The sequence below is a fragment of the Neolamprologus brichardi genome, chromosome 16 (assembly GCF_056152115.1).
Source record: "Neolamprologus brichardi isolate AB-2024 chromosome 16, ASM5615211v1, whole genome shotgun sequence".
NCBI lineage: Eukaryota > Metazoa > Chordata > Actinopteri > Cichliformes > Cichlidae > Neolamprologus > Neolamprologus brichardi.
This window is the reverse complement of record NC_142119.1, coordinates 29,825,016-29,852,976: the sequence shown is the minus strand read 5'-3', so window position 1 is coordinate 29,852,976 and position 27,961 is coordinate 29,825,016. Positions and strand designations below refer to the sequence as shown.

Below are 27,961 nucleotides of genomic sequence, written 5' to 3'. Positions count from 1 at the left end.
TACCCCGAGTGAACCTGCAAACTGTATCAGAGCAAAATGAAGTCAACAAAGACAAGGCATAAAACCATCGATTATTCGTAAAGCAACTTTATTGTTTAATAATAAGCATATTTTGGTACAAGCGGCACCATTTCAGCCTTTATTTCTCTCAAACTATACATGAAATGGATCCCCTTTGTAAAATTCAAACCAGATTATCATTGAGCCACCACAAAGTGAGATTACTTCAGGTTGCATGGGCACATATGAAGTCCAATTACCTGCATTGTGGAATCAATTGAAACAGAAAAAAATCCTCTGGGCACCCAACAGTTAAAAGTACAGGGAGGCAGCATTTGGAGGAAAAGGCAGGGGAGCAGTGGCTTAAGACTTGTTCAAAAAGGGGGAAAAAAATACCAGAGTGGAGCTCATGGAGGGAACAACTGCATTGAAACAGAGCACATGCAAGACAAAAAGGAGAAACAAACATTTAGAAAAAGAAAAAAAAATAGTCCATGTACATTTATACACACAAAATACACACGAGAATTTATTGACAGATGATAAAGACGCAAGTGCAAAAGTTTACAACATTTGTTCCAAAAGCCTCCACTCCTTTACCAACTCACTTCTGTTTTTGTGAATGTGCCAGGACAGTGAAAGAATATCTAATTCAAGGCTACTGTGGACAAGTTTCTGTGACGAACAACTTAACCAGCAGCCCTTTGATCGGTGCCTTGTGACTAAAGATTCCGTTTTAGCAGGAATGTAAGTACTGCACAGGGTACACACTGCTCTCATCCAGAGTCTCAGCTGATCTTAACTTAATAACCTACACCAAGCCGTAAAGCTTCATCTTAACATTAAAACGCTACAGCTGTCCGCAGTCTGTGATGATGATCTTCTTTGTGGGAGTGCCTGCCTTTGAGCCCAGCTCTCCCATCTGCTGCACCACATCCATGCCATCCCGAACCCAGCCAAAAGCCACATGTTTGAAGTCCAGGTGTTCGGCTTTCTTCAGGGTTATGAAGAACTGCGAGTTGTTGGTGTCGCGCCCGCGATTTGCCATTGACAGGATGCCCGGGCCTGTGTGCCGGACGTCAAAGTTCTCATCCTCAAACTTGTCGCCGTAAATGGACTTGCCTCCTGTGCCGTTATTCTTGGTAATGTCACCACCCTGAAAGACCAATGGAGCACTTGTTAGTGATGTTAGAGATTTTCTCCTGAAAGTTTTCTTTTAAACAACAGGACTGATTTGTCATGGCATCAATAAAATACTTCATACATCAAACTACAGAGCTGTGCTATGATTACAAACAGCAACCAGGGTGTATTTTTGTCAACCCAGAGTAAATTCCACTTTGTTGTAATCAAACAAGTTTTACATTCATCTGATCTTGAAAGTCCAAACCCTGATCTTTCCTCACCTGACACATGAAATCTGGTATGATCCTGTGGAAGATGGAGTCCCGCAGCCCGAAGCCTTTCTCACCAGTGCAGAGAGCTCTGAAGTTCTCTGCAGTTTTGGGTACAATATGTGAGAACAGCTCTATAGTGATTGTGCCCAGAGGTTGGCCATCAGCTGCCAGCTTGAGGAACACCCGTGGGTTAGTGTCTCTGGAGTGCTCCTGAATTCTGGACATCTGTGGCGAGCACAGAGACGAAGCATCACCATCAATTTGGCCCATCCGGTTCTGACACTCGCAGAAGGTCTTTTTGAAGGATTCGGCTATTTCAGGGGTTTTGAACTTGGCCGCCAGCTGCTCAATCACACCTTCGCCATCTGGATAAACAAAAAGGGGGCGAGGAGAAAGAGAGCAGGTGAAGAACAATCCACATGTTGCCTTAAGAAATAAACACATGCAAGTGGTTTAAAAATCCAAGATGAATGATTATTAGTGAGTATTTACAGACAAATCACACAAGGCAGCACAATACAACATCACATCGATGCTGTATGTATACCTGAGTAATCAGTGGCAGTCCAGATCAGTGCGTTTGCTGAGGCGTTCATGGGTTTGAGCTCCATCGCCTCTGAGATGTTGTGGTTGGCGCAAACCCGCAGCACCTGTTCTCTTCTCATCAGGATTCGGTAGAAATGTTTGGTTGGGTGGAAGAGGATCTTGATGTCACCGATGCCGCGCTCCTTCCACTGGCCGATATCCCGGTCCCATCGATACAGTTTGGCGCGCTCCTTGAACAGGATCTCCTCGTCCTCCTCTCCAGACTTTGTCTCCACCTGAGTGATAAATACAATTTTATGGAAAATAAATACAAGTTTACTAATTGTACTAAAATGTTAGGGCTTAGGACATTTATGTACCTCGGGCAGAGATACTATGGGCTCAAAATGAATGTCCACATTTTTAGGAGCTCCTTCTTCTTCATCACTTCCCTCCTCATCAGCATTGGTTTTAGGCTGAGAGGTCACTGCAGATCCAAACACTGTTGCTCCAGCATTTGCCCATGAGAAATTAGCATCTACATTTTTTTTTAAAGGGAAAATTAAAATAATTAGCAGTGAAACAAAACAACAGTCCAGATAAACAACTGAAGAAAATGTTTAATGTTAAAGCCAACCTTTTGATCCGAATGCAAATCCATCTGTATTTTTGGCCAACTCGGCAAAAGAAAAGCCAGATGCATTGAAGCCAAAGGTGGAGAGGTCTACAGCCAGAAAAACAAAGACATTAAATACTTTAAAGCCTTTCCCCCCCATATCTGTCAAAGTTAAAAGGTTAATACAGGGATGACGTATTCTCTAAGGTCATGAAGCATATTAGAATCAAGCTGTGTTCAGAGTGATAAATGAAAATATCTGAAAAGATGGTACCATAATTATAACCTTCACAGGGGAAAAAAGCCTTTTTAAAATCATATTTTGGGGTAACTCATTTGAATAAGTCTTCATAATAACTCCCCAGAAACATTCTGAGTATAAAAGAAACCCTCAGCTGAAAATTCTGTCTGTGCAAAAATGTATTCAATATTTATCATCTAAACTAGCTCCTCATTTTAACATTTTTTTTCAAATTAAAGTTAAAAGTTGGAGCGAAAACCCATCAAGTATGTGGCTGAAGATGGAGAGTTATGTTTCATTTGAAAATACTTATGCCGTTTTTCACACTTTTTTACCTCCACTTGTTGTAGCAGTCAAAGATGCAGGTTTACTCTCAGTGTTGGACTCCAGCTCGACACTCTTCTTAGTTGAGAGGTCAATGGGAGAGCTGCTGCTTGGAGTTGCTGTGGTCTGTTTGTCTGCTGTAGATGTGCTGTCGGCAGCCTCTGCTCTGCTGGATGATGGCCCTGATGCTGGCATTTCAGGGGTCACAGCAGGACTGCTGGAGGCTTCGTTAGATTTGTCTAACTGAGCAACGTGATACACATTTCCAAATTAATAACATGTTCCAAATTAATACCCATCTTAAGATGTCTCTGAGTATTACTGACAGAGTAAAATAATTTAAAAAGTTAACATTTGTTTGTTTTTTTAAAAACAAAAGTTGAGTTCTCTGCTTGTATAATTTGAATTATCTATGTAAATTCGGAGCCATTACCAGGACTTCATGTACTTTGCGGACTTCTGTCTCAAAGTCCTCAGGCTTATCCTGGTCCGGGTCGCTGTCCGTGGTGCTCAGGCCACAGAAGAAGGTGGGTGGAAGCTGGAGGCTTTTGGCTTTTTTCTCCTCCTCTGGTGTTGGCTTCTTCTCCCAAACCACTTGACAGTCTGACTCTGAATGCAGCAAACAGCAAGTTTAGACTCAAAATCAACATAACATTTATTAAGGTACACAAATTTTGGACTGTATGACTATAACAGATCGACATAAAAGCCTTTAACATAGTAGCAGAATTAAACCAAACCATTTGTCTTTTGAAAAATGAGTTGGATATAATAACATGTAACAGGGTTTAGACTACATACCATCACCACAAGCTGCAGCGTTCTTCTCAGGAGGATCAGGGTAGAGCTTTCCATTCAAGGCCTTCACTGCTGATTCGTAGTCTTCATCTGAAGTTTAAAACAAATGTTTCCTTTAATTATGTTTGCAAAGAAAATTATAGCGTTTGTTCAGACTTCAACCCATAATGAATTTTCAGATTTAAAACCAAAAAGGCATTACTGAACTTTGATGTCAAAGGAGAACCCCCCCCAAACAAACAAACAAACAAGAAGTCCAATAAGTCCTTTCTTCGCTTTCTGAATGGGACAGTTACTAGTTTGTCTTATAAAAGCAGAAATTACAGTTTCAATTAATAAAATTTAAATAAAAATTCACTCCAAAAAACATGTTTTAATTAAGGTTAAGGTTCCACTTTGATATTTATGTCAGGACAGATGTATATCCTTATAGAGAACTACCGTGCACTACTGCTACCTTGTGGCTCTAATAGCTCATTACATCATATGTGGGAGCAGTTCAAATATTCAAAACAAATTACCAATTATTAAAAAAGAGTCATGTACATCTCTTATACCACCCTTATTTCTCAAAACTGTCAAATAAGGTGACATTTACCAGTGCCAGCAGCACTTCGGCTGTCACATTCATTTTTGCACTGGATACATTTTTTGGGGTTCAAAAGAAAGGAATAAAAACTGAAAAGCTAACAAAAAATGTCTATATAGCATCTATGTGCTATATTGTTATTTTTAACACTGGTATCCATTTCTGTCCAAACCTTTAGCATTCTCACTTTCTTACATTGTCTCCTGGGAATGTTAACAATTCACAAATAAGCAGATTTATTTCAGCAAGTCATATGTACAACCGCTGATGTTCACTTTAACAAACCCTCGTTCCATATCTTGGGTCTCACCATCAGTTTCGTTATCACTGATGTAGCCTGGTTCATTCTTGTAGCAGAAGAAGGTGATGGGCAGCTGGAGCTTCCTAGCTAAAGCTGCCTGCTCAGCTGTGGGTTCTCTGACGTACACAATCTCCACCTCCGAATCCTCATCCGACCCAGCACTGCTTCCCTCTGCCTGAGGGGATCCTATGATAGATGGATATGATAGGAGTAAACAAGTCAGGCTGGGAAAGAACTGTTGGAAGACAGGCCAAAATGTAAAAATTGAAAGCCTTTGCAACCACAGGTGTTAATTACACACACACACACACACACACACCCACACAAAATCATGCACAGCAAAACAGAACATCATGCATTTGATTTACAACAGTGAGACATGTTTTATAAGCAGAGTATTTCTGCATGGTCTCGTTTACACCACTTACTCTTGGACACATGGTATCGTAACGTTAAACAGCATAAATACCTGAGCTTTAACTCTAATTAGCCTTTGCTGAGGTAAACATCACTGCGAGAAATCAAACCAGATGAGGAATTACATTCCATGCTGTTGCTACAGACCCAGCACTAAAAATGGCACATGTGACGTTTGCACAGTACATTCCTCTCTAAAGCAACGCCCTTTGCTCTCAGCTCACCTTTCAGAAGACCTTTCTGCTGCTAGTCTAACTGCCCCACACTGCAATTGTGGCATTGCTGTACTCTTTAATTTGGCCTCTCTGGTATATACAGGACATGAAATGAAGCGCAGTGTAAGACCTTCAATCCAGACTGAAGACTCAAATGAAAGAATAATATAAATATAAGTGAACATTTGTTTTTTGCCAAGTCAAATCAAAGAACCTACATGTTTCCCTTTTGTACAGATTGTCTATAAGAGATGGATGTAGCCACCATGAAGTCACTGACCAGTTTGTAAAGCTTTGAGTTGAGGTCCACACTTCTCTCCAAGTTGAGAAGTGTGGATCCAGCCATGATGCCACCCATTTGTTAAAGCCTCGAGCTGAGGACTTTCATTATCTAGGTGTTTTAAAGCTGAATGTGACAAAACAAGGATTTGATCTGGCTGCAAACCTGAATGCTCACTGGTCAACAATTTATGGTTGACAGATCTTTAATTGTGGTTAACCCTGCTCCAAAATTGAGTTAATGTTATAATTAGTATAATCTGATACTAGCAACTGAGCCCATAAAGGCATCAGGAAAGTGATTCTCTATTCAAACCCAAATCATTTTGAAACTACTGGGCGCCCCCTGGTGGCCACTAAATAGAAATCTGTAATGTTCTGTGTTGAAGTTGCTTTTAAGAAACGTCCATCTTTTATACCGACTCACACAATTTGTACAAGTGCCTATACTTCACTGACATTTGGTCAAAAAAAAAAAAAAAAAAAAAAAAAAAAAAAAAAAAAAGCTGCTTGCCTGTTCCTGTTTTGACACCCCTTAACGTAGACCAATTTCCAGATTGAATATATGAAACGTGACGTTCAATGAGGCTAAAAACTAGCGACTGAGATCTTCAAGAAATTACTTACTGATGTCATAGATCAAGGGAGTGGTTGTAATTTTCCCATTCAGGTCTACACAATCTAAATTCTTTCCGCAACCAGAATAGTTGCCCCCTCCTGGTCAATCTAAACAGTGCAGTTACATTTCAGCTTCACCCTTCAGACACAGGGGCTACCTCTCTTTCATCTACTTTCAGCTAATATAAACAAAACTGCGAGCCACACTATGAAAATGACACTCAAATGAAAAGATTGTTACATTTAATTCCAAGTTTTATTTTTTCCCTTAAATATTTCAGTGCTTTAAACACCATTTCCATGATGATTCAGATGAAATCAGATTAAATATTTTCTGCTTTTTTGCATTACTTGCGTGCAAAACTGTTTAATCTTGTGATACAAGTGCTACTTAAAGAACTACAATTAAAATTACTGAACAATAAAAACTGCACCTTCACACACTTGGCATGCAACACATTAGCTTGACCGTTTTGCTTTTTTTCCCCCCTCCACTCCGTGCATCCAGGTTATTTCTTTGTAGTAGTAAGGGCCAGTCACGTGACAGCTGAGAAGTGTTAACACACACTGCAGTGATTAGAGTACCTGGGGGTTCAAATTGGGTGGTTGATGAGCTGGTCCAAAAAGCCATTGGGTTATCTTTGAAAAGCCTAAAATCCAGCCCTAAAGGATGGTGGGTTGTTGAGTGAAGAGAGACTAATTGTGAGGCTGGTGTCAATCAGAAAATGCCAAAATTGACTGAAAAATGTGAAATACTGTAGCTGTGCAATGATTGATTTGATAACAATGTTATTAACCCTATGGATATGTAAAATATGTGCAGTATAGTCATGTTTTTTGTCTCTAAAACTTCCACTAAATGTGCATGTTGCAAAACAAATATAAAAGGGGAGCATGTCGACGGAGGAAATACACGTTGTGTTCCAGTTAAAAATGAAAGGTGTGGGCAATGATGAAGCAGTGAGATGCAGATGAAATAGGACGATCGGGTAAAAATGAAATGAACTGAAACTGTTGAGATACTCATTCAAAAGTAATGCAAATATAATTCAGACCTCCCTTTTTTATTCTTACCTTTCTCTGGGATTTTGAATGCAGGAACTTGAAGTGAAGTCTTGGCAGTATAACCAGAGTCGTTGGCTTTCAAACCAGATGCTGTAGATTGCTCAGGTTCAGAATGAGATTTAGGAGAGCCAAAAATCTTCTGAAGGGTATCAGTGCCAAAAACAAACTTTGGGGGAGACACCACAGTCTTTCCGGGATTGACAGGACTGTGTGACGCAGATGCATTTGATCCAGTGTCTGTAGGAAGCTCAGTACGTTCCTTAGTTGTCTCTTCAAGAACGGCAATGGCTGCTTTGCCACATACAGCTGGAGTGGTCTTTGCAGATCCTGGTGTTCCACTGTCTTGTGGTGCAACCACTCTAGATGTCACTGGAGTCATGAGTTCTTTTTTTCCCTGAGAAACATTGGCTTCCTCAAAGACTTGTTTGAATGTATTTGCGGTTTCTTGCAGCTTGAATCTCACAGCCAGCTGCTCAAGCTTGCCCTCTCCTTCCTCAGCAAAGTCCAAAGCACTCCAGACCCAGGCCTTCTCTGCACCCTTCATAGGTTCCAGCTTCATGATTGGACTAATCCAGTGGTTGGCACAGATCTTCAGCACCTGATCCCTTCTCATTACCAACCTCGCTCGTTTGTTGTTATAATTCTGCAAGATCTTGAGGTCTCCAATTCCTCTCTCCTTCCACTGTTTTGACTCTTTATCATAGCGATATAGTTTGGCTCTGTGACTGAAGACCACCTGCTCATTTTCCTCTCCTGTAGAAGTCTCCACCAAATCTGGCAAGGGGACCACAGGTTCAAAGTACTGGCCGTCCCGCTCTTCATCCTGGGTGACATCCTGCTCATCATCAGTACCCACTGAAGCTCTGCTCTGGTTGAGCTTAGCAGGAGACTTTGAGGGGCTGATGCCAGGTTGAAAGCTAAAGCTGAACCCACCAGTGGATTCCCCGAAGCGGAATAGGTTCTTTCTCAGGGGGCTGCTGGCAAGAGGGGAGGCATAGACGGACGAGTCAGCCGTGTCATCTAAAGCATCTTCTCTGAGGTCGTAGTTGTCCCACTCCAAGGTAGGGCCGGTGGTGTCACCTTGGGGCTTGATTACAAGGCTTGAAATGTCACCAGCTGTTGCAATATCTCCCTGTGTGTCATTGTCTTTTATCTTTGTTTTCTCGTCAGTCAAAAATGATTTCAGGTCTTTCAAACCAGACTTCATTTCCTCTGCCTTCTGAATGAGGTGTGCTGTTCTACCTGTGTCAACCAGCTTGTGGGGGGTTTGTAAAGGGATGTCCAAGAGAAGCCTCTGACACTCTTCAAACTTTTCCTTAAACTCCTGAGCAAGCTCAGGGCTTTTAAACTTGGCAGCTAACTGTTCGAGTTTAGCATCTCCATCAGAGAAGTCATTGGCCAACCAAATCCAGGCTTTGTCTGAGCCTGCCAGGGGTTTAAGGTTCATGGTGGTGGTGATCCAGTGGTTGGCACAAACCTTGAGAACTTGTTCCCTTCTCATCAGCACCCTTAGCCGACCATTTGTAGTGTTTTTCAGGAATTTGAGAACTCCCACACCACGCTCTTTCCATTGACTGGTACCCACATCAAATCTAAACAGTTTGACACGCTGGGAGTAAAGAACCTGTTCATCCTCCTCCCCAGTTACCAGGTCCACCTTCTCAGGCATCTGGATCACTGGTTCAAACTGGATGTCATCATTTTCCTCTGTTTTATACATATCATCATCCTCCAGTTCATTTGAGGCTTCTGTCTTGGTGGGGGTTGCTTGGAATGATGTGAACAACTGCTCACCAGCTCCAGAAAAACCTTTGAATTCTGGATCTTTTGTGCCAAACTGAAAGTTTCCTCCAGCAGATTTAGCCAAGTCTGCAAAACTGAACGTATTTGCTTTTCCAGATATTAATGGATTTTGTTCTTCCTCTGTTTCCTCTACTGAGGGTGTAGAAACAGTTTCTTTCTCCTTGTGCTTGTCAGCTATACTTTTGAGCATACTGGAGGCTGACCCAGTTTGAGTCTGATTATCATTTGAAGGGGATTCTTTTGGAGGGTCTTGAACACCAAACTTGAAGCCACCAGGCCCAATGGGCATTGAAAAAGAGAAGCTTGACGAACTGATTGTACTAGATCCAGTCTGGGGAGCTTCAAATTTGAAAGAAGCAGGTGAGCTTTTATCTTTGCTCTGACCAAACTGAAAGGTGCCCCCACTTACAAAAGGTATTGTAAATCCAGTTCCAGCAGGCTGACTTGACGAACTCTTTGTTCCAAAGGTAAATTTTGAGGAGGACGATGAGGAACTAGTGCTGCTTGTGCTTTTAGCGTTAGGATTTAGGGTCTGACAGGACACACATTTATCAGCAGAGGCTTCGTTTCTCACGAGACAAGTGTTGCAGTCCCATTCTCCATCCTTCTTACCAAATCTAGCTGCTAAAGATGCATTCTCATTTGGAGCTTTGCAGGAAACACATTCAGCAGCTGATGCATCATTTCTGACCAGACAGGCATTGCAATCCCACTGCCCATCTTTCTTTGCAAAATCAGCTTGTGGTCCCGACACTGTTGGAAGATTTGACCCTAATGAAGCCCCCTCTGTTGGCTTAGCAGCAGGGTTTGGACTTCCACAGGATACACATTTACCAGCAGAGGCTTCATTTCTTACTTCACACACATCACAATCCCACTGTCCAGGCTTCTTACTAAACTTGGCAGCAACCCCAACAGAGTCAACACTGGACAGAACGGGTTGTGCTGCAGGTGCACCAGCAGCTGGTGCAGCTTGTGCTGCGGCAGCTGTTTTAGCCGAGGGTTTAAGAGCTTTGCAAGAAACACAACTGTCTACATTAGCCTCATTTTTTATAGAACATGATTCACAGTCCCACTGCCCTGGTTTGCTGGTAAGTAGGGCTCCAAAGCCACCAAATGTACTGGAACCAGTGTCTGCAGGTTTTGAGGAGCTGAGACCGAATGTGAATGAAGAGGCTACAGAAGATCCAAAACCACCAAATCCAGTAAATGTGGAGCCAGAACTACTTGGTTTTGCTGAATCAGTGCCAAATTTGAACGTAAAAGAACTAGGTTTAACTTCCCCAGCAGCCTGAATGTCTGGCTTTGAAGAGGCATTGGGATTAGGGCTTTGACAGGATACACACCGTACATCTGTGGGTTTATTTCTTACACAGCACACAGAGCATTCCCATTCTCCTTCTTTCAGTGCAAACTGGGCTGCAATCGATTCAGAATCTTTCACGTTTTTTTCTTTCCTCTCCTGTTGATTTGTCTTGTCAAGTGATTTGAGTACAATCTTCTGGGCTTCCTCAAACTTGGCTTTGAAAAGTGCTGCCTCATCTACAGTTTTGAAACGGATGGCCAGCTGTTCAGGTTTAGGCTCCTCATCTGCATAATCAATAGCATTCCATACCCAAGATTTATCAGAGCCGGCATTTGGTTTCAACAACATATCAGGTGTTATGTAGTGATTTGCACAGATCTTAAGGACCTGTTCCCTTCTCATTAAGAGGCGGACCTTGCCTTTAGTGCTGTGTTTTAAGATTTTAACATTGCCGATGCCCCGTTCCTTCCACTCTTTTGCCTCTGTGTCAAATCGATACAATTTTGCCCTTGTGCAGAAAATCTCTTCCTCTTCTTCCTCACCTGTTTTCACATCTACCTTATCGGGAAGAGGGACAATAGGTTCAAAGTGAGGCCCATCTTCATCCTCCTCAGCATGAGTACTATCATTGTCACTCTCCACTGCCCGTTCCTGCTCTGCTGTAGGCTTTGACATTCCAAACGCTGGCTTGGACATGTCCCCAAATTGAAATGGTTGATCCACTTTCCCAAACAGGCCTCCAGTGGCTGTGCTCTGTGCAGAATCAACAAATGAAAAGCTGGTAACATTTTTGTTTCCAAAGGTGAAGATGCCCGTTTGGGTGGTGGGCTGCTCCTGAGTTTGTGGTTTCTCTGGAACGGTGTCTGTTTTACTGGGAATGTCTGATGTGAGAAGGCCAAGCAAACTTTCACTGTGCTTATTTTGAGAAGCTGAGAATGTAAAATCACCATCATTGGATTTAAAATTGGAGTTGAATTTAAAAGCAGGTGAGGGTGTTGACTGGGCAGTTACACCTGTACCAAAACTAGGCACTCTGGGGACTTCAGCGGGTGCCTGCTGGCTGAAGGAGAGCTTTCCAAAGTCCATGGGCTTTCCCTCAATGTTCTTTGGTTGTTGAACTGGGACTACAGGTGGCTTGGTGAAATAGCCAGGTTCAGGTAAGGTAGGGTTACTGGTTTGTTGGGTAACACTCTGGCCATAAAAATCTTCACCATAGGGTGAAAGAAGACTTGTGGCTGGTGATTCAAACCGCAGAGGTGCACCAAAGACTTGTTCTTGAGGAGGGTAGATGCAGGCTGGGGCTGTCTGCAGTGGAGGTGTATGCGTGGGCTGCTGGTAGGCATACATATGCTGCTGAGGTGGCATGCGGTTTACGCCATACATTGGGGTCTGTGTGAAGATAGAATAAAAATAAACTTACAAACTCCATTTTTTAAAGCATTAAAGCTTGTTCAGCATTAAAATGATGATTACCTTGGTGGGGGTTACATTTGCTGCTGTGCGCAAGAGATACTGAGAGTTGTAAGCTTGTGACTGATTGTAGTACACAGAGGGGCCTGTGGTGGCAACTTAAAAAACAAAAGAAAGAAAAGACATCCAAAAATGTTTTATGTCACTCAACTGCTTTGGTAAAGATGACCAAGTAAATTAAATCTTGTGTTTAAATATACAATTAATCATGTTTCAGATCCGCGTATCATACTGACCTGTTAGGGGGGCTCCATGATAGGACTGAACCGGGGTAAATGGTTCCTGCAGACCCTCAGCCCCGTAAGTCTCGCCATACATTTTATGGTGAGGAGAAACTGTAGTGCCTGATGAGTTGTGTCTCAGATCATGAACCTCGTTCTGTAAAACAGGAGCATCATGTGAACTCAATCTGAAATGTATTGATTTAATCCAAACTGAAAGTAACACAACAAGTAACAGTGATCACTGTTTAAAAACAAGGGACAAAGTTACAAAATATTATCTTAAAAATGAATTCTGACCTTAAGGGCTTCTACTTGCTGACACAACATCTGAAGAAGACTCTTCTGGTCCTCCACCCAATGAGGTTGTGTTTTGGGAGAAATCTAAACAAGGGATGTGAATGAATTATAAAGAGTAATTGTCTTTTGTGTTTGACTGAAAACACAAAAACTGAGTCATTTAAATAAATAACAATATGGACCTACCAGTCTTTTTGAAGGAGAAACAATGCTTTTGTTTGGAGAGGGAGTGGAGAACTTAATGTGGGATATGGTTGCACTAGTTTCGCCGAGATGAGCAGGGCTGGAGTGGGCTGGTCCTCTTAGGCCCCCCTCTTCCTTCTCATCCTCTTCATCCATGACCTCCCCGTTCTCCCCCAGCTGCTGGTTCACATCATTTAGGAGGTCCACAACTTCCTCCATAGACACAGGCAGCTGGGAAAGAAAAACTTAAGACTTTAATTTCACACTGCTTCTACTTTAACAAAAAACAAACAAACCCCAAAACAAAATAAAGTGTCACAAGTTAAACATCAGTCGTACAAATTTATAGTTTTTGTTTTTTGATTCTTCCATATTGGGACTTACCTTTTCAATGTCATCTGCATTGGCGCTGTAGATCTTTGACAGGTATGCCCTGAACTTTCTCAAGAACATGATGCACCTATCTTGAGTCTCCTCAACACCATTGCTGGCCTCTTCTGACAGCCGCTGATAGATCTGCCAAAAAATAAATTATAAAATCACTATACACTCTATATAACACCTCTACAAGTGTTAGAACCACTAACTTGAAACATCTGAAACCACATAACAGAGGCTGTATGAGGCTTAATAGTCAATATTATTTGAAAATCTGGTTTTTAAATCTTTTGTTTTTGTGTCCAAGTCTATCTCTTAAATGTGTCTTTAAAAACAAAAAAACAAAACCAAAACCAAACAAAAACCATAGTACCCAAGTGCTTCTTGTGGTGTGAACAATAAATCCAGGTATATATTTTTTATGCTTACCTGAGCTAAATGCCAGATGGAGGACATGTTATTGATGCTTTCCAAGGTAGAAATGGCCTCCTCTGTTTTCCCTTCAATGTCAAGAAGAACTGCATATGCTATCCTTGCTTCCTCTTCATAACTTTTCACAGAAGAAATCTGAAAGGAACACAAAACATAAATTTATGAACCAACGTGGTACATCTTGGTGGCAAATCCTTCAATATAAAAATAACTTCTATTAATGTGAGGACATAAAATTTGCTATGGTTAGTTTTTGTGAGATTTCTACAGACCCAATGAGGTGAAGTGCTGACCTAAAATCCTTTACTGAAACTCACACAAACCTTTCTGACCTGACACTTCTGGATTAAATGCAAATGAAAGCATTTCACTACAATATGTCACCACAGCAAGATCATTAAACAAAGAGGTAAACTCAAACTGATTTTCAGGTATAGCTGAAAGTGTCAAGGTCTTTAGGGACTAAACCTGAGGCTAAACATGACAACTCTACTTGGATGCAAAAAGAACTGAGAACATTATTAACCTGAATATCTTTGGAGGGAAAGTGTATAAAGAGAGGGTCAAGAGGTTCTGGTATACTGCGTCTGTTTTTGATCTTCTCCAGCAGTGGAAGGGCAACTTTCCAGTAGTGGACACTGCGGCCAATGTACTCCTTCTGGTCATAGTAGGAGTTCACTCCATCCCCCTGGTTATTAAAAAACAAACAAACAAAAAAAAACCCACACAGAGATTGAGTCTGGCACAGGAGCAGAATGGTACACAGAAGCTTTTTGTCACAACTCATTTCTTAGTGGTTTTAAATCCAGCAGACACACAGCCAAAGAAGTGGCACATGTGGCTGTTTGGACATCTTGCACTTAATTCTGTTTAGCAGCTGCAGACTGAGTGACAGAAAGGAGCAGGTGTGAAAGCCGAGAGAGCTCCGAGTTACCTACATGCTTTTAACTGTCAGTGCAGCTTGTGACTGTAGATGACTGCTGTCTTTTTAAAGCATATGGACTTACTTATTAATAAAGTAAGTATTAAATAAAGGAAGTTGATGACATTCATGCAGCACAGTCAGAATATGCTGGTTTTCCCATTATAAGCTACAATACAAAAAGGTACAAGGGACTTTCTAAATGCCTTATTTTATAAAAAAAGCATTCAAAAAGAGATACATTAGAATTTTAATCACTTTACCATCCGGCAACTCACTGAGTTTAAGCAAACAGTGTATGCATGTGTGTGTTTCTGTACCGTCTGGCTAAGACAGTGAGCCCAGTGGATGACCAGTGCTGGTTGAAGCCCATGTTTTTCTCCAGCTCTCAATGTGCTCAGCCCATGCTGCACAATCATTCGTAGCTTTCCTGACACACCAGGTCTGCAAAGCAAAAGGCCACACATCAAAAACACTGAATATATGAACATTGCCAATAATGGGACTATAAATTAATTGCAGTTAAATGTTAATGTACTGTTTTGATAGGTTCATATCACTTATTGAAATGAAATGAGGTTTTAGAAATGTATTTTTTAAATGAGTTTAGCCCTGTTAAGCACAGTTTTCTAAGATTTAAAACAGACTACAGATAATGACCACTGATATGAACCATTTTGGGGAAATACTGAGGGAAAAAAATGGCTAAATCCATCAAAAAACAAATTGAAAACCAGAATAGAGAGTTGTTATGCAATTATATAAATCACAGAGCTAAACATACAGGAACAAGACAACACCAATTTGAAACAAACTAGATTCAAATCGGGAGAGATCCTCAAAATAGTGTTTAAATCAGTTTAAGTAAACACAACAATAACCAATCATATCCCTTTTGCTCCATTTGGCTCTCGACAGCACTAGTACTCACGCTGCTCGCTTGTGAATGAGGCTGTAGATGGCATCCCACCACTCCCTCTGTCTGTCAGTGGTCAAGAGGCGGAGGAGAGGAAGAGGGAGGCAACGAGGCTCAAAGAGCTGTTGTTGTGACTGATTGACTCCAGCATTGATCTTTGCCATCCTCTGAAGCTGACAGTGGCTACAGAACACCACACCATATAGAAACACCTTGATGGAGCAAACACGAGAGAAACAAAACTTTAATACTGAAAGAAATACCAGAACAAAACTGTGTTTATAAATTAAAAGCAGTGCTGTTGGCCTGTCGAAGTTTAATTTTACTTCATTCTGTCTCCTAAGACTTTTCCACAGCCTGCTGTAAGTAAAGTGCCAACATAAGTTCATGAAAATGAACCAAAATGCAACAGGAAAAACTCCAGAAGTCCAAGATCCAGATTTTCATTGAAGTAAAACTTTTTATCTATTCATACATTTTTCTGTGCTTTAGCCAGGAGGAAGTTTACAGAGTATGTTAGACCAGTACACACAGAGCAGGAGCAGCACCACCTTACCTCTAGGTCCAGCAGGCAGATTGACTCTGGCGCATTGGTATCTAGTTTAGAGGTTTCCAGCATAAGCCGAGGAAAGAGCTGCTGCAACCATTCCCGCAGCGGTGGTCTTTGGTCCAGAAAGTTCCACTGGAGTCCCAACCAGCTCAGATGTTGCAACTGACCACTGTGGAGCAAGATGGAGCCTAAAGAGAAAGCAGCAAAGTTATTATACTAGTCACTACTAAATGCTTCTTTAACTTCAGGGGAAAACAAACAGAACTGTTTTTTTTAGTATTCAGGTAGCTAACTGGTTCGTACCAGTGTCCCATTTGGCCATTTGAGAGAGCTCTGGAGCCATGGCAGTAAGGGAATGAATGTCATCATTGGCGATAAAAGATAATCCAGCAGAGGCCTGCGGACCCCGCAGGAGGTCAAACAGGGAGTCCTGACCACTCCGGTTCCCGAAAGCTTCCACCACCTACCAAGAGAAAAATAATTAAACAAATAATATAATTAAACACTGACGCACGAATGATTGATGTTCATGTTGACATAGGAACACTTCAGTGAGAATCATGTGAAATCACGTATAACCAAGGTCAGACCTCACTGATCAAGGCAGATGAATCTGTACTCAGATTGAACAACATGTGGCCGGCCTGGCTCTGTCGGTCATTCGCCAGCAGCTCCAGAAGCTGTGGGGCAGTCTGATCTCTTTTGGTCACTTTTGTCTTTGGTCTGGGGACCTGGAGGAAAAACTTTAATTAAAACAAACAAAAACAAAACTGCATAGCGTTCACTGAAAGACCACGACTAGGTCCCGAACAAGTTCATAGAACTGTTCAGTCCTTTACCCTTTGCAAGTCAGGCAAAAAAAAAAAGGTAAAAGGGACAGCACAGTTGCACGATGGTACAACTACTGGAATATATTTAAAGTAATGACAACATAAGTAAATAAGTAAATGAATCTGCTCATTTGGTGTGTCACTACCTGATATGCCAGTAGGTAGCACAGTGCAGCCAGGTCACGAACAGCCCTCCAGGTTTGTTGGCGATCCTGAGCCAGCTTAAGCAGCAGCGTGCCTGCATGCAGGTAGAGGTGCCCTCTCATCTCCACAAACACCTCAAGGAGCTCGTCTGCACTGTGGCCTGCAACGCTGCTCACTTCCTGCATAGCTTGGTCAAACCTACAAGCACAATGCAGATGAACAGTTTACAAAAAAGTTGGAATGCTAAAAACACAACTAACAACAACAATGTTAGCCTTTGTTGAAACAGCTGCAACAATTTGCCTTTTTGACTTGTAAATAGTCTTATTTGCTTCTCTTTCCTGTAGATCAGGTGCAAACAACGCCTAACACAACGACAAAACAACCTGTTACACCTAAACAGACTGAACTTTTACTAAAGACCAGAACTTAATGTGATTCAATTACATTTTATGAGGTTGGCAAGTTTTTCTGACATCAGTAATGTTTGAGGAAAAGAATCTGAATGTTAACTTTTAACTATATAACTTTGGGTTTTTTTAAACTTTACTACAAGGACACGTGGTCACCAGAATACATGGGAGAAATTAGGTTGTAAATTACTCCTTAATTTAAAAAACAAAACAAAACAAGCCTCAGATTTTAGTCCAGTTCTCTTGAACAATCCAGGACCCGACTTACTCTCTAAGTGCATCTACACTTGGCTGCACGCTGCTTTCAGATAGTGTGATTCTCAGCAGGCTGCAGCGGGCCAACAACAGCTCTCTCTGAATACATCGACTCATCTTCTCATTGCTGAGCTGATCCAGGTACTCCTGAAACAAAGGTCATCCATTCTTTAGAAAAGTTTATGCACTTATAAAGGTGGGAGGATGAGTATAAGGCCCAAAATAGAAGTACTTAAAGCATACTGGTCCTGCCTATTCAGGTACACTTTAATTTAGCAGGACACTAGTGCAAAGTCCATACTAACCTTCAGTGTGCACACCACCTCAGTGTACCAGTCCAGACTGTTGCGCAGCATGGCTCTTTTCTCAGCAGCCAGGCAGTGTTTAACAGCCTCTTCCAGCCGGCCATCCTGACGGAACAGCTGAACCAACTTCACGTTCACGTGGGCGTCAGCCGGCCGCGCTGCCAGCTCGGTCTGAAGGAGGTCGAACAACTGGTTCCAACCCTGCTGACCCTGACGACTCAACAGGCGCTCCTAAAAGCAGCAGTGGCAATGAACAGAAGACATTCAGTGTGGCATTCTTTCTACTTTTAATTAAGTTGTACCCTCTTCTTGGACTGTTTTTGTAAACCTAAATGACATTAAAACTCCCACTCATGAAACTGGAAATTTTAATTTAAGAATATTAAGCAAAGTGATGGACGGATCAGGCTGTGAAGTAGACAACAGTTTGTTAAACAACCTAAAATAGTGGGATCAAATGACTTCACAGCTGACAAAGGCAATGTTTAGTGGATGTTACTGGAGCTAAAGAAGAAAGGAGGAGCTTCACCTTAAGGTTGAAAACCGCTGGGTTTCCTGGTAGCAACTTTGCAGCTTTCTCCACCCAAAACTCTGCCCTGCTGTCACACTCCTGCTTACTGACAAGCAGCTCTGCAACCTTCAGCACCAGGTCTTTCTGGGCTGGATTCAAATCCACCGACCGCTGCAATAAAAGCAAAAAACATTCAGTCTGAAGCTGAACATATGCATCAAAAGCTCTGTCAGTTTTCTCTCTCTCCCTGCTTTATGCTAAGGAATTAAAAACTGATCACCTCCTCTTCTTTCTCACACGGTGCTGATTATTAATTTCTTTATTACAGCAGCAACTGGAGCCGTTTACGTCCAAGTAACAGGTTGCACTACAGTCAGCCAACTGTGCATAAAAAACTGTGTTTTAAGTGGGCCATTTTCACCTCCCACAGGTGGACAGAGCACAGCTTGAGTGCATTTAAAAAGATTGGAAATGTACAGCAATTATATAGCTGATAGTGTTTTGATGAGTCTCAGCACTGACTGAATCACTGTGTTTCAGCTCATTAACTGAGAACCAGCTTCATTACAGTACACATCAGTTTTAGTGTTCAGGTGCGAATGAATCAGTAAAAAACTCCCTCAAGGTGAGTTTAATGTTCTTAAAAGTTACTGCTACAAGAAGGGAGAGCAAATAAATCACAGTTTATTTTTCTCAATTTTCTGTCATCATTCATCTTCTAGATTTGATGCTATAGCAATAAAACCTAACAGTGCCTTTGGGAAGCTGATTATTGATTCCCGAATGTCAGAGAGAGCTTGGTGATTCATCTTTTAAAAAGTAAAACAACAAAGAGCATTTAGCATTCAGTTTGATAGACTACCCAGTGCATTTAAAAAAAAGAAAAAGAAAAAAGAATCACACACCAAAAGGCAGACAGAAATCACATCTAAAGCCTTGTTGTTTGCTGTGGGAAATTACCCATAGTAACAAAGAGGATACTTATTTTTAACTTTTTTTATATTCATTCATCACAACTAACCAAATTTATTCAAAATGCATGTGGGTATTTTCCCTTTCGTGTCCAGGTAAATATATACGAGTTTGGCTGGTCCATTTAAATTGGTGTGAGCATGAATCAGCAGTTGCACCGACAGCACTTATAGAGCAGTTTTTAAACCCACACACATATTCACTTATGTACATAGACAACTGGAGGAATTTTAGGTCAATCGTCTTTCTGATTTCTCAAACAAAAGGAAGCTGAATCTGAAAATCAAAGATTGTAACTGACAGCAAATACAGGGTTTGTGGAAGCTGTTCATCATTTTGTCCTTTAAACAATGTTTCCTCATTTCATACCTGAATCTTATGATTTCTTAAACCACATTCTGACACACCTTTAAAGGGAGAAATGCTTCCACTAAGATGTTCTTTTTACCTTGTAACATCCAACTGCTTTGTTGATATCTCCCTCTCTCTCGTAGAGCTGTCCAAGGAACTTGTGTGCTTTAGGATCCCTCTCTTGGACCTTGAGATAGTCTGACACATGCCTAGGAAAAGCATGAAAGACAGGAATTACAAACAATATAGCGACACACAAGCATTGGGTCAAAACAATGGAGAGGCTCACATGCTTACCTTTTTGCAAGATCATATTCCTTTGCTTCAAAGTACAATTTAGCAAATAAAAACCCTTTGACTGGCTTCTGTGGAGAGAAAAAAAAATATGTGGACCAGGATGAGGAAATGGATTCATCTTGTTATGATAGTGAGAAGATGCAATTACACATGTCCTGAAGAGTTATCTGGCTTACTGGGATTTAAATACTCACCAGTACTCAGTACCTGCTTAGTAACAATACCCAAACCCAAAGGCCCATTTTTAGCCATAAAAAAATCCTGCAGACAGAGCTGCCAATGCCTAGTTAATCATGCACATCCATAATTTTTATAGATGGTTCAAGTAGTTTGTGAAGTGGGAATACATCAGAATAGTGAAAGATACTTTTGTTCATTATCCAGTTTTGATCAAGTGATCAGCTTTGTGGTATTACACACCCCACCCCCGCAAAAAGAAGAAAAACAAAAAACAAAAAACAACCAAAACATCTTTTATCCTGAGGAATTAACTAAATTGTAGTTTTGGGAAATTATTCCTCCCAGGGGCTAAAGTTAGTAACATCTTAGCCATCGTGATTACAGCATTACCCATTGTCAGATTTACTGCTAGCTTCTCCTACCCACCACACTACAACTATTATCATTAGGGCTGGGCCATATCATACCGTTCACGGTAATACCGGTATAATTTTGGGCAACGATAGAAAAATGAAATATCGCGATAGAATATGGGTAAAACGCGCATGCGCAGTGCCTTTGTTTTCATACGCACACATCGGAAAAAGCATGGCGGCGAAAGCAAATCGTTGAATGAAACGGATGAACCAGAATTGGTTTGTAAAAATGCTGCAACTTCAGTGGTGTGGAACTGGTTTAGCTTTCGTCCCTCAGACACACAACAAAGCACTATTTTTGGTAGCGCATGCTAGCGGGCCGTCGTTATTACCGTGTTTTTTGGAAAATACGGCACACTTAAAATCAATCCTTTGATTTTTCTGAAAATCGACAGTGCCCCTTATAATCCAATGAGCCTTATGTATGAATTCTGGTTGTGTTTACTGACCTTGAAACGATTTTATGTGCTACATGGCGTTCGAAAATCTGTCAAATCTGTCAAATGTTACATACGACTTTGCTAAGCTATGAAGCCGCACCGCTTGATGGATTGTCGGAGCATTACGGCTATCGTAGGCAGGAGCCTGGCGGAGTGATACTTACTGTGGTTCAACATAATATTACCGTATTGTGTGTGTATAACCTCTTTTTAAGTTTTGTGGATATTATACATGGTTATGCTGAGGATATGTCGGCCAATTTCCACTGGAAATGCCTTTTGGTTAAACTGTCAGCAAGGAATTTGCACTGTTAAATTTTTATATAACTTTAATGGACATAAAAAACAGCTGCTTGTTTAAGTGAAAATACATTGATGGTTTTATTTTGCACTAATAAAGTTGTGGAGTTGTAAAGTATTTTGTCTAGTGTCAGTTATATCGTCAATTATATCGTTATCGCAAATTTTCATATGTGTATCGTGATAAATATTTTTGGTCATATCGCCCTGCTCTAATTATCACTGACTTTTTCAGTGTCAGGTGAACAACGCAGAATAAGTTGATAGTAGATAGTGCTCTTCTGGCTATTCCACAGACCCATTTCAAAACAAAGAGGGATCACGCTTTCCAAACCTTAGTGTCAAAACTGTGGAACAGTTTACCTCCCCCTCTATGCACTATGACTCTTTGGTTTCTTTATAGTAAAAAATAAAAACAGCTGAAAATTCATCTATTTAGACAGGCATTTGGGTAATGCTCTTGTGCAATACGTTGTTTTTGTCTGATGTATTTTTAAAATCCCTGTAACGCACTTTTTAAAAATAGATTCCCATCTATTCATAATTAAATTTTACTTACAAATCACAAAAACATTTAATTTCTGTATGTTTGTTTAGGAATGCATTTTGCTGATGAGAATACAGGTTTAAGCTCTGAACAGCATGACACCCAATCTTGTGATTTAATTCTTCAGGCAAATGTCACCAGACTACACACACTACTGTACACAACAAAATGCACAAGGAGACATTTTGCAGGTATGTGTAGTAGTGTGAATCTATTGTCAAACAAAACTACATTTTTGGCTTTACTGGTGCAACTCTACAAATACCATTGGGCTAGACTGTTAATCTTACAATACCAAGGTTTCTCCCAACTGAAAACAAGCCTCTGGGAGGGTGACTATGCATGTAAGCACAACGGGACCACAAATTATTAAGACAGAGTCTGTGTGGCCTAACTTTTTTACTTTTACCAATACATATTTCTGTACATTGTTACCTGTATATATACACGAACTTCAGTTGCTTATGTATGTAGGACCACTCTGTGTCTTCCTTTTATACTTTATATTCCCCTTGCTCTAAGAGCTGTAACACCCAAATTTGTCATTCGTGGGATAATAAAGGTTTATTCTATTCTAGAGGGCCGTGCATTTTTTTAAATTACTTTTGATCTTAAGCACACAAAGTGTATTCTAAGCTTGAGTACATTAAACCACACACACTACATCAATAAAAAAAACAAAAAACAAAACAACACAATCCTGATGACTTTACTTTGATGTAAGACCAAAATATCATTGGAATTACGAAAAAACAAAACCCTGACTAGGTAAAGCAACTTGAGAGCATGGTTAGGACCACTGACCACATAGCACCACATTTACTCAAGTAATTGACTGATCGACTAGCATATTATGCTGCCATGGTGTAGGTGTAGATATGTATAAGCAATTAAACCAACATTTTCAGCTGCAACATTAAAAGGATATCTACAAAACAAATTATCACGATCTCATAATAACACTAACATATATTTCTGCATTTTCTGTCCTTTCAGTACACTTTCGAACTAATCACTATTAGTTAAGCGTCTTTCAGACTGTTGATAAGCCTGAATTCTGATGCATTCAATGTTTTCTTACACTGCATTTATTTCTCATTAAATATTCTGATTTTTTGTGGGTGTAACAGTTTCCCCCGTGACATGCGATCCAAATAAATAAACGAATAAACAATGCTTAAAAAGAACGAAAACAAATCAAGAAACCTTGGAACTGTGCCTGATTAACAGACAAGTCTGGTTGCAATTAAGCTAAAACCACCAGTTTTTCAACAAAGTTAGGCTTGCTGCTCCTGATACGATGAAGCAACGAACATTTTTAATTGTTTTCTGAACCGAAACCTCGCTTTTCCAGAGAAATGAAACTTGCACACCCTATCCAACTAGCTTTGTCTCGCTGTCGTGGCTAACTAGCATAGCTGATTAGCTGGCGCTGTTCAAGGGATCCCATGCCGCGCATTTTCCCGAGTATAAAGGGGAGGACACGACGGGGCGTCATCACGCCGGCCGGTTAGGTATAGTCTTTAAGACTATCCGGGGACGGGGGTTATACAGAGAACGACATATGAGTCAACCGAAATACCGTCATCATAATTAAAAAAGCAACGAGTGCTCATTGAACATGTGAACAGGTCGTACCTCATACCGGCTGATCTGACATGATGGCAGCAGCATGCTAACGTTAGCCTCGGCGGGCTTAACTTACCTCTTTGAGTGAGGGAGAGGAACTCTGTACAGAGGAAACGTAACGGTCCACTTCAGCCTTACTTCGCCGCATAGCTTCCAAGGTCAGGGGCTTCTACAGCGGCTGAATGTGACACATAGAAAACCAGAAATTCACTAAATATTTAAAACAAAACTGACGCGAACATCAGCTCGCCTGACGTAAACTCCCCATGATGGTATTGCGCAGTCTCAATGCCGTCAAATGGCAGCTGTCACGTGACTTCTTAACCAATGAGAACAAGAATTCAGTTTGACGCAGACTGACGCATTTCAGTTTGAAGGGTTCTGTTACAAATACCTGAAAATCCTAAATTCTCCAACAATTAAGCCTTAATCCTTAATTTGATAAATATTTTGGCTAACTTTTGTTACATAAATTAAATTAAACAAACAGATATTTAAACCCTGTATATGTGTAACCAATACTATTAACTTAAACAAATCATGCTATATCATGCCCATTTTTATAGGCATGTAAGTAATTTTATACCTTTGCAGATTTTTCCTGTTTGTTTCTGTTGTTAAGCTTCAGTCAAGTATTTTGTTTTTAAGAACATTTTTTAGTCACCTGATTTATTCCAAAGTGTTCTCATCAAAACCTCTGCACACGTGAATGAGTAGCAGTTGTCAGAGGAAAAGCTGTGATATGCAATGCCCATTTGAACTTTATCTGCTACACACACATTCATCACCCATTATAAACTGAGCATCAGAATGGAGACGTGATTTGGGTGATTTTGCATGTGACGTGGTTGTTGGTGCCAGATGGAGTCAACTGAGTATGATTTCAGAAACTGATTATCTACTAGGATTTTTACACATAACCACATCTAGGTGTCTGTGAAGGTTCTCAGTCATCCAGGTCATCGTAGTCAAAGGAGCTTGCAAAGAAAAGTGTCTGGACTTCTTTAAGTTACTTGAAGATGTTTCACCTCTCATCCGAGAAGCTTCTTCAGTTCTAAGGTCAAATGGGGGAGAGTCCCAGATATAAACCTAGTGGGAGCCAAGATCCCTTCCCAGACACCTTAACGCCCACTCACATCCTGGGCCATCTGACCTCAGGAATTCGCATGATAAGGTGGGGCCAGGTTTCACAATGAACTCACCCGAAACTCTGGCCCACACCCAGTTTCACACCTTGGCTCAGGCGATTAGAGGATCATCAGGGGGTCCTTTTGTCCCTCTGTGAGGGGACACTCCCACTAGGTTTATATCTGGGACTCTCCACCATTTGACCTTAGAACTGAAGAAGCTTCTCGGATGAGAGGTGAAACGTCTTCAAGTAACTTAAAGAAGTCCAGACGCTTTTCTTTGCAAGCTCCTTTGATAACCACATCTAGGATTTACTAACAATAGTCAGAAAAAGAAAAGTCTTCAATGTTCCATTGCACAACAACAATAAAAAAGATTCTGATTCTTGTGATGCTGTAATGGTAATTGTAGGCACACTTGGGGCCCTTTTGTACCAACTCAGTATTGCTGAAATGCAGCAGTCTCAAGTGTTGTGTTCAACATGAACCAAAATCTCACAGAAATGTTTCCAGAACTTTATTGAATTCATGCCACAGAGAATTAGGGCAGTGCTGAAGGCAAAAGGAGGTAGAATATAAATGAAAATACTCCAGCTGGTGTACTCTGAAGATATGTATTAATAAAACTGATGTTCTTTTGTCTGTAAGTATGTATCATCTTGGATGTTGCCTTTCTTTAGTTGATATTGTGCACTGATTAATCTTCCTGTATTTTTTTATCTTTAACTTTATTCCCAAAAGTGTTATACTCTGCATGATTGTCATTGTATAAACTTACAGCATAATTCTAGTAATAAATATTTATTCTATCAGTTTATGTTTTGAACTGGTATTTTAATAGTCAAACATGTTGCAGTTGTATTTCTAATTACTTTCTGTTAGCTGAATGTGACTGAGAGTTAGCTAACATCTGGATATAGCCAACAATTTTGTCTTGAACTCTATTGATTTGTGCTCTTAATAACTTCTGAAGTTAGATGGATGCTGCTTCAGATTATGATTGTCATATTGACTATCCTGCAGATGCTAATGGCTGTTTAGTGTTGCACACATGTGCATAATGTCCATTAGTAGTCCTCTGAGTCATTTCATATGTGCGTGTATATGAGAATGTGGAGATGCTGCTAATATACTTGATAAACGTAAAAATCAAGCATGTTCCCATTTAACGTGGACCCGAATGCAACATATGTGAAAATTGGGGTGTCATTAAACATTACGCAACACTTGTGAATCCTGAGCCTGCTGCTGGTTTCACGTTACACTTCGAGAATGGTAAGAAGCTGTAAACCAAATAAACTACACACACACACAGGTAGCATTGGCATATGTGTTTATTCCGATGAAGTGTCAGAACGACATTAAATATAATAAGAAACAACTTTCCAAATTTCAAGTTGACAACATGCACTTTGGTGTATTAACATGAATAAATCTGCTCGCAAACATTGCAATGATGATATCCAGTATCAGAGCAGTATCTGTTTGCACAGAGTCATCTCAGTCCATCAGAGTAGTAAAGTATCAAATAAAACCATGCACTGAACTATTTGTGGCTCGAGGTGCCGAAGTTCTGCCTCACAACAATCAGCCCAGCGGATAGTTTCACTTCTATATGACATAGAGAAAGTTGTGCCATCTGCACTGAAATGCACAGCAGTAACATACACTTTATAATGATAAAATAGTGGAATGTGTTTATCTATAGAGCTTGTATTTTAAGCAAAGCTTTGTGATAAAATGCAGCTCATGTGAAGCATTCTGCAAGAATGAGACCAGTTTGGCTTTCTTTCCTAAGTGGGTCTGAGCCCCGAGGAAGTCGGTACACCTCCCTAAGAGGATCACTTTCCCTGGATTACAAACAACAAAGGAAACGTTCAAATGTTCAACATCAATCCCACATCCGGTCTCTGTACATGCTACAAGCCGTCATGTTGTAACACACAGTGAGTTTGCAGTAACCATTCAATAAATCCTGTGGCTCAGACGCTTGTTATGATCAATATTTGTTGACAGCACATCGGTTTTATAGAACACTGACAGGTAACAGTTATTCACTCACATGTATTTAATAAATCAAAATTTCGCCCTCGGCACTTTGGCTGTATTGAATTAATTCAGATTGTAAACGCAAACTTAAAAAATGCAGAATAAATACCAATTTGCACAGAGATCATGCCACACAAAGATGCATAGCACATACAGTAACAAGGCAATCCAACATACTGCAGGTGATGGTCGACTCCACCTCTGTAGCATGTTGTATAATATTAAAATGTAGGTCCAAAAAACAAAAAAAAGGCAGACAAAATACTTATTATGCATAATATTAATGGAAATAAACACTACTATTACATAAAATGATACAAGTTGGAAATATTTGAGGTTATTTACACATTTAGGACATTTTCTTTCTTTGGGCTTACTTGATTGTTATAATAATGAAGCAGTAATATTTTTCAATAAAGTTTTTTTGGCATCACAAGACAAGGTGGTGGCAAAGCTTTTAAGTCATCATATTACCTCCAGCTTTCTATGTACTCTTAAAACTCATATGTCACTTTTTTAAATACAGGAAATTAGCAGGCATGTGTAAAACACACAGTGGAGCAATTCTGCAAAAATGGTACAAGGCACAATGTTAAAGCTGTCAGACCGACAATGTGACTGCGGAGCTGCCGGCTGCAGGCACATGAAATTGAAAGCGCAATGCTTTCTAGCTATAACCAACCTAAATGCAACATAGCAGTTGCAAAACATACAAATTCTATATTTTAATTCTGGACTTGTACACGGCCACCTCACGGTCTTGTCTATCTTTCCCTCTCCAGCTGCTCCACTGTGTTTTTACTTCCTTGCAACAGTTTCAGACAGCTTTTTCAGTCTCTTCTTCAGCTCCAGGGGGAATTTCTCATAGCACTTCTTACACACCGGCTTCATGTCAAACTCCACAAACTTGTTCCTGTGGGAGAAAGAGAAACAGCTGTATTTCAGAAGACTGGTCAGTGATCAGTAGAGGATATTGTCTCCAGGTGAGAGGACCTGTTTGCTATTTTGTAACATATGATATGTGTAGAATCACTGTATTGATCTCATTCCTTCCGAAGCCCGTTTCTGACAAGTCTCAGACCTACTGAGACTTGAGATTACTTTTAAAAAACAATTTTTTGAATACATTTTAATCCCATCATTAAAACTCTGATTCCTGCAAAAATTGGACGTAGCAACGTCTGAATTTTTAATGTTATTTTTCAGACCTTTATTTCAAAACCCCAAATCCTGGACAAAGATACACACCTTCCCATGTGTGTTTCTGGTAGGGTGCTGCAATTAATCATATTTTTTTATCTTTAAAGACAATACACAAGAAGAAGACAA

General features: G+C 40.5%; 2 protein-coding genes across 8 annotated transcripts in view; both read right to left on the bottom strand.

Annotated features, from left to right (window-relative positions):
* Positions 1 to 71: 71 nt before the first annotated feature.
* Positions 72 to 23,755, bottom strand: ranbp2 (RAN binding protein 2). Of its 3 annotated transcripts, none has more exons than XM_035912799.2 (30): positions 23,533 to 23,755; positions 19,945 to 20,012; positions 19,745 to 19,856; positions 18,343 to 18,495; positions 17,814 to 18,044; positions 17,522 to 17,655; positions 16,843 to 17,038; positions 16,457 to 16,597; positions 16,170 to 16,329; positions 15,873 to 16,054; positions 15,332 to 15,528; positions 14,721 to 14,844; positions 14,005 to 14,166; positions 13,476 to 13,613; positions 13,053 to 13,184; positions 12,672 to 12,899; positions 12,486 to 12,569; positions 12,201 to 12,342; positions 11,968 to 12,062; positions 7,395 to 11,883; positions 6,906 to 6,983; positions 4,801 to 4,977; positions 3,905 to 3,991; positions 3,537 to 3,712; positions 3,115 to 3,355; positions 2,560 to 2,646; positions 2,303 to 2,460; positions 1,945 to 2,218; positions 1,407 to 1,762; positions 72 to 1,156 (listed from the first exon to the last, which is right to left on the bottom strand). In XM_035912799.2, exons 1-30 carry the CDS (start codon positions 23,602 to 23,604, stop codon positions 851 to 853), a joined length of 9,180 nt encoding a protein of 3,059 aa, XP_035768692.2. In that variant the 5' UTR covers positions 23,605 to 23,755; the 3' UTR covers positions 72 to 850. The 3 variants fall into 3 exon arrangements, with proteins under 3 accessions (XP_035768692.2, XP_006802464.2, XP_035768693.2); XM_006802401.2 differs by having other exon boundaries at positions 3,115 to 3,346; XM_035912800.2 differs by lacking the exon at positions 6,906 to 6,983.
* A 2,144-nt stretch (positions 23,756 to 25,899) lies between these two features.
* LOC102792606 (LIM and senescent cell antigen-like-containing domain protein 1) overlaps positions 25,900 to 27,961 on the bottom strand; it is a 37,299-nt gene continuing 35,237 nt past the window's right edge. For all 5 annotated transcript variants that reach the window (XM_006802399.3, XM_035912776.2, XM_006802398.3 and 2 more), the window contains one exon: positions 25,900 to 27,545. Coding sequence is in view for 1 of the 5 variants with exons in the window: in XM_006802397.3 (XP_006802460.1) it covers positions 27,431 to 27,545 (115 nt within the window). In the remaining 4 variants the exon portion in view is untranslated. The remainder of the gene's footprint in view (positions 27,546 to 27,961) is intronic.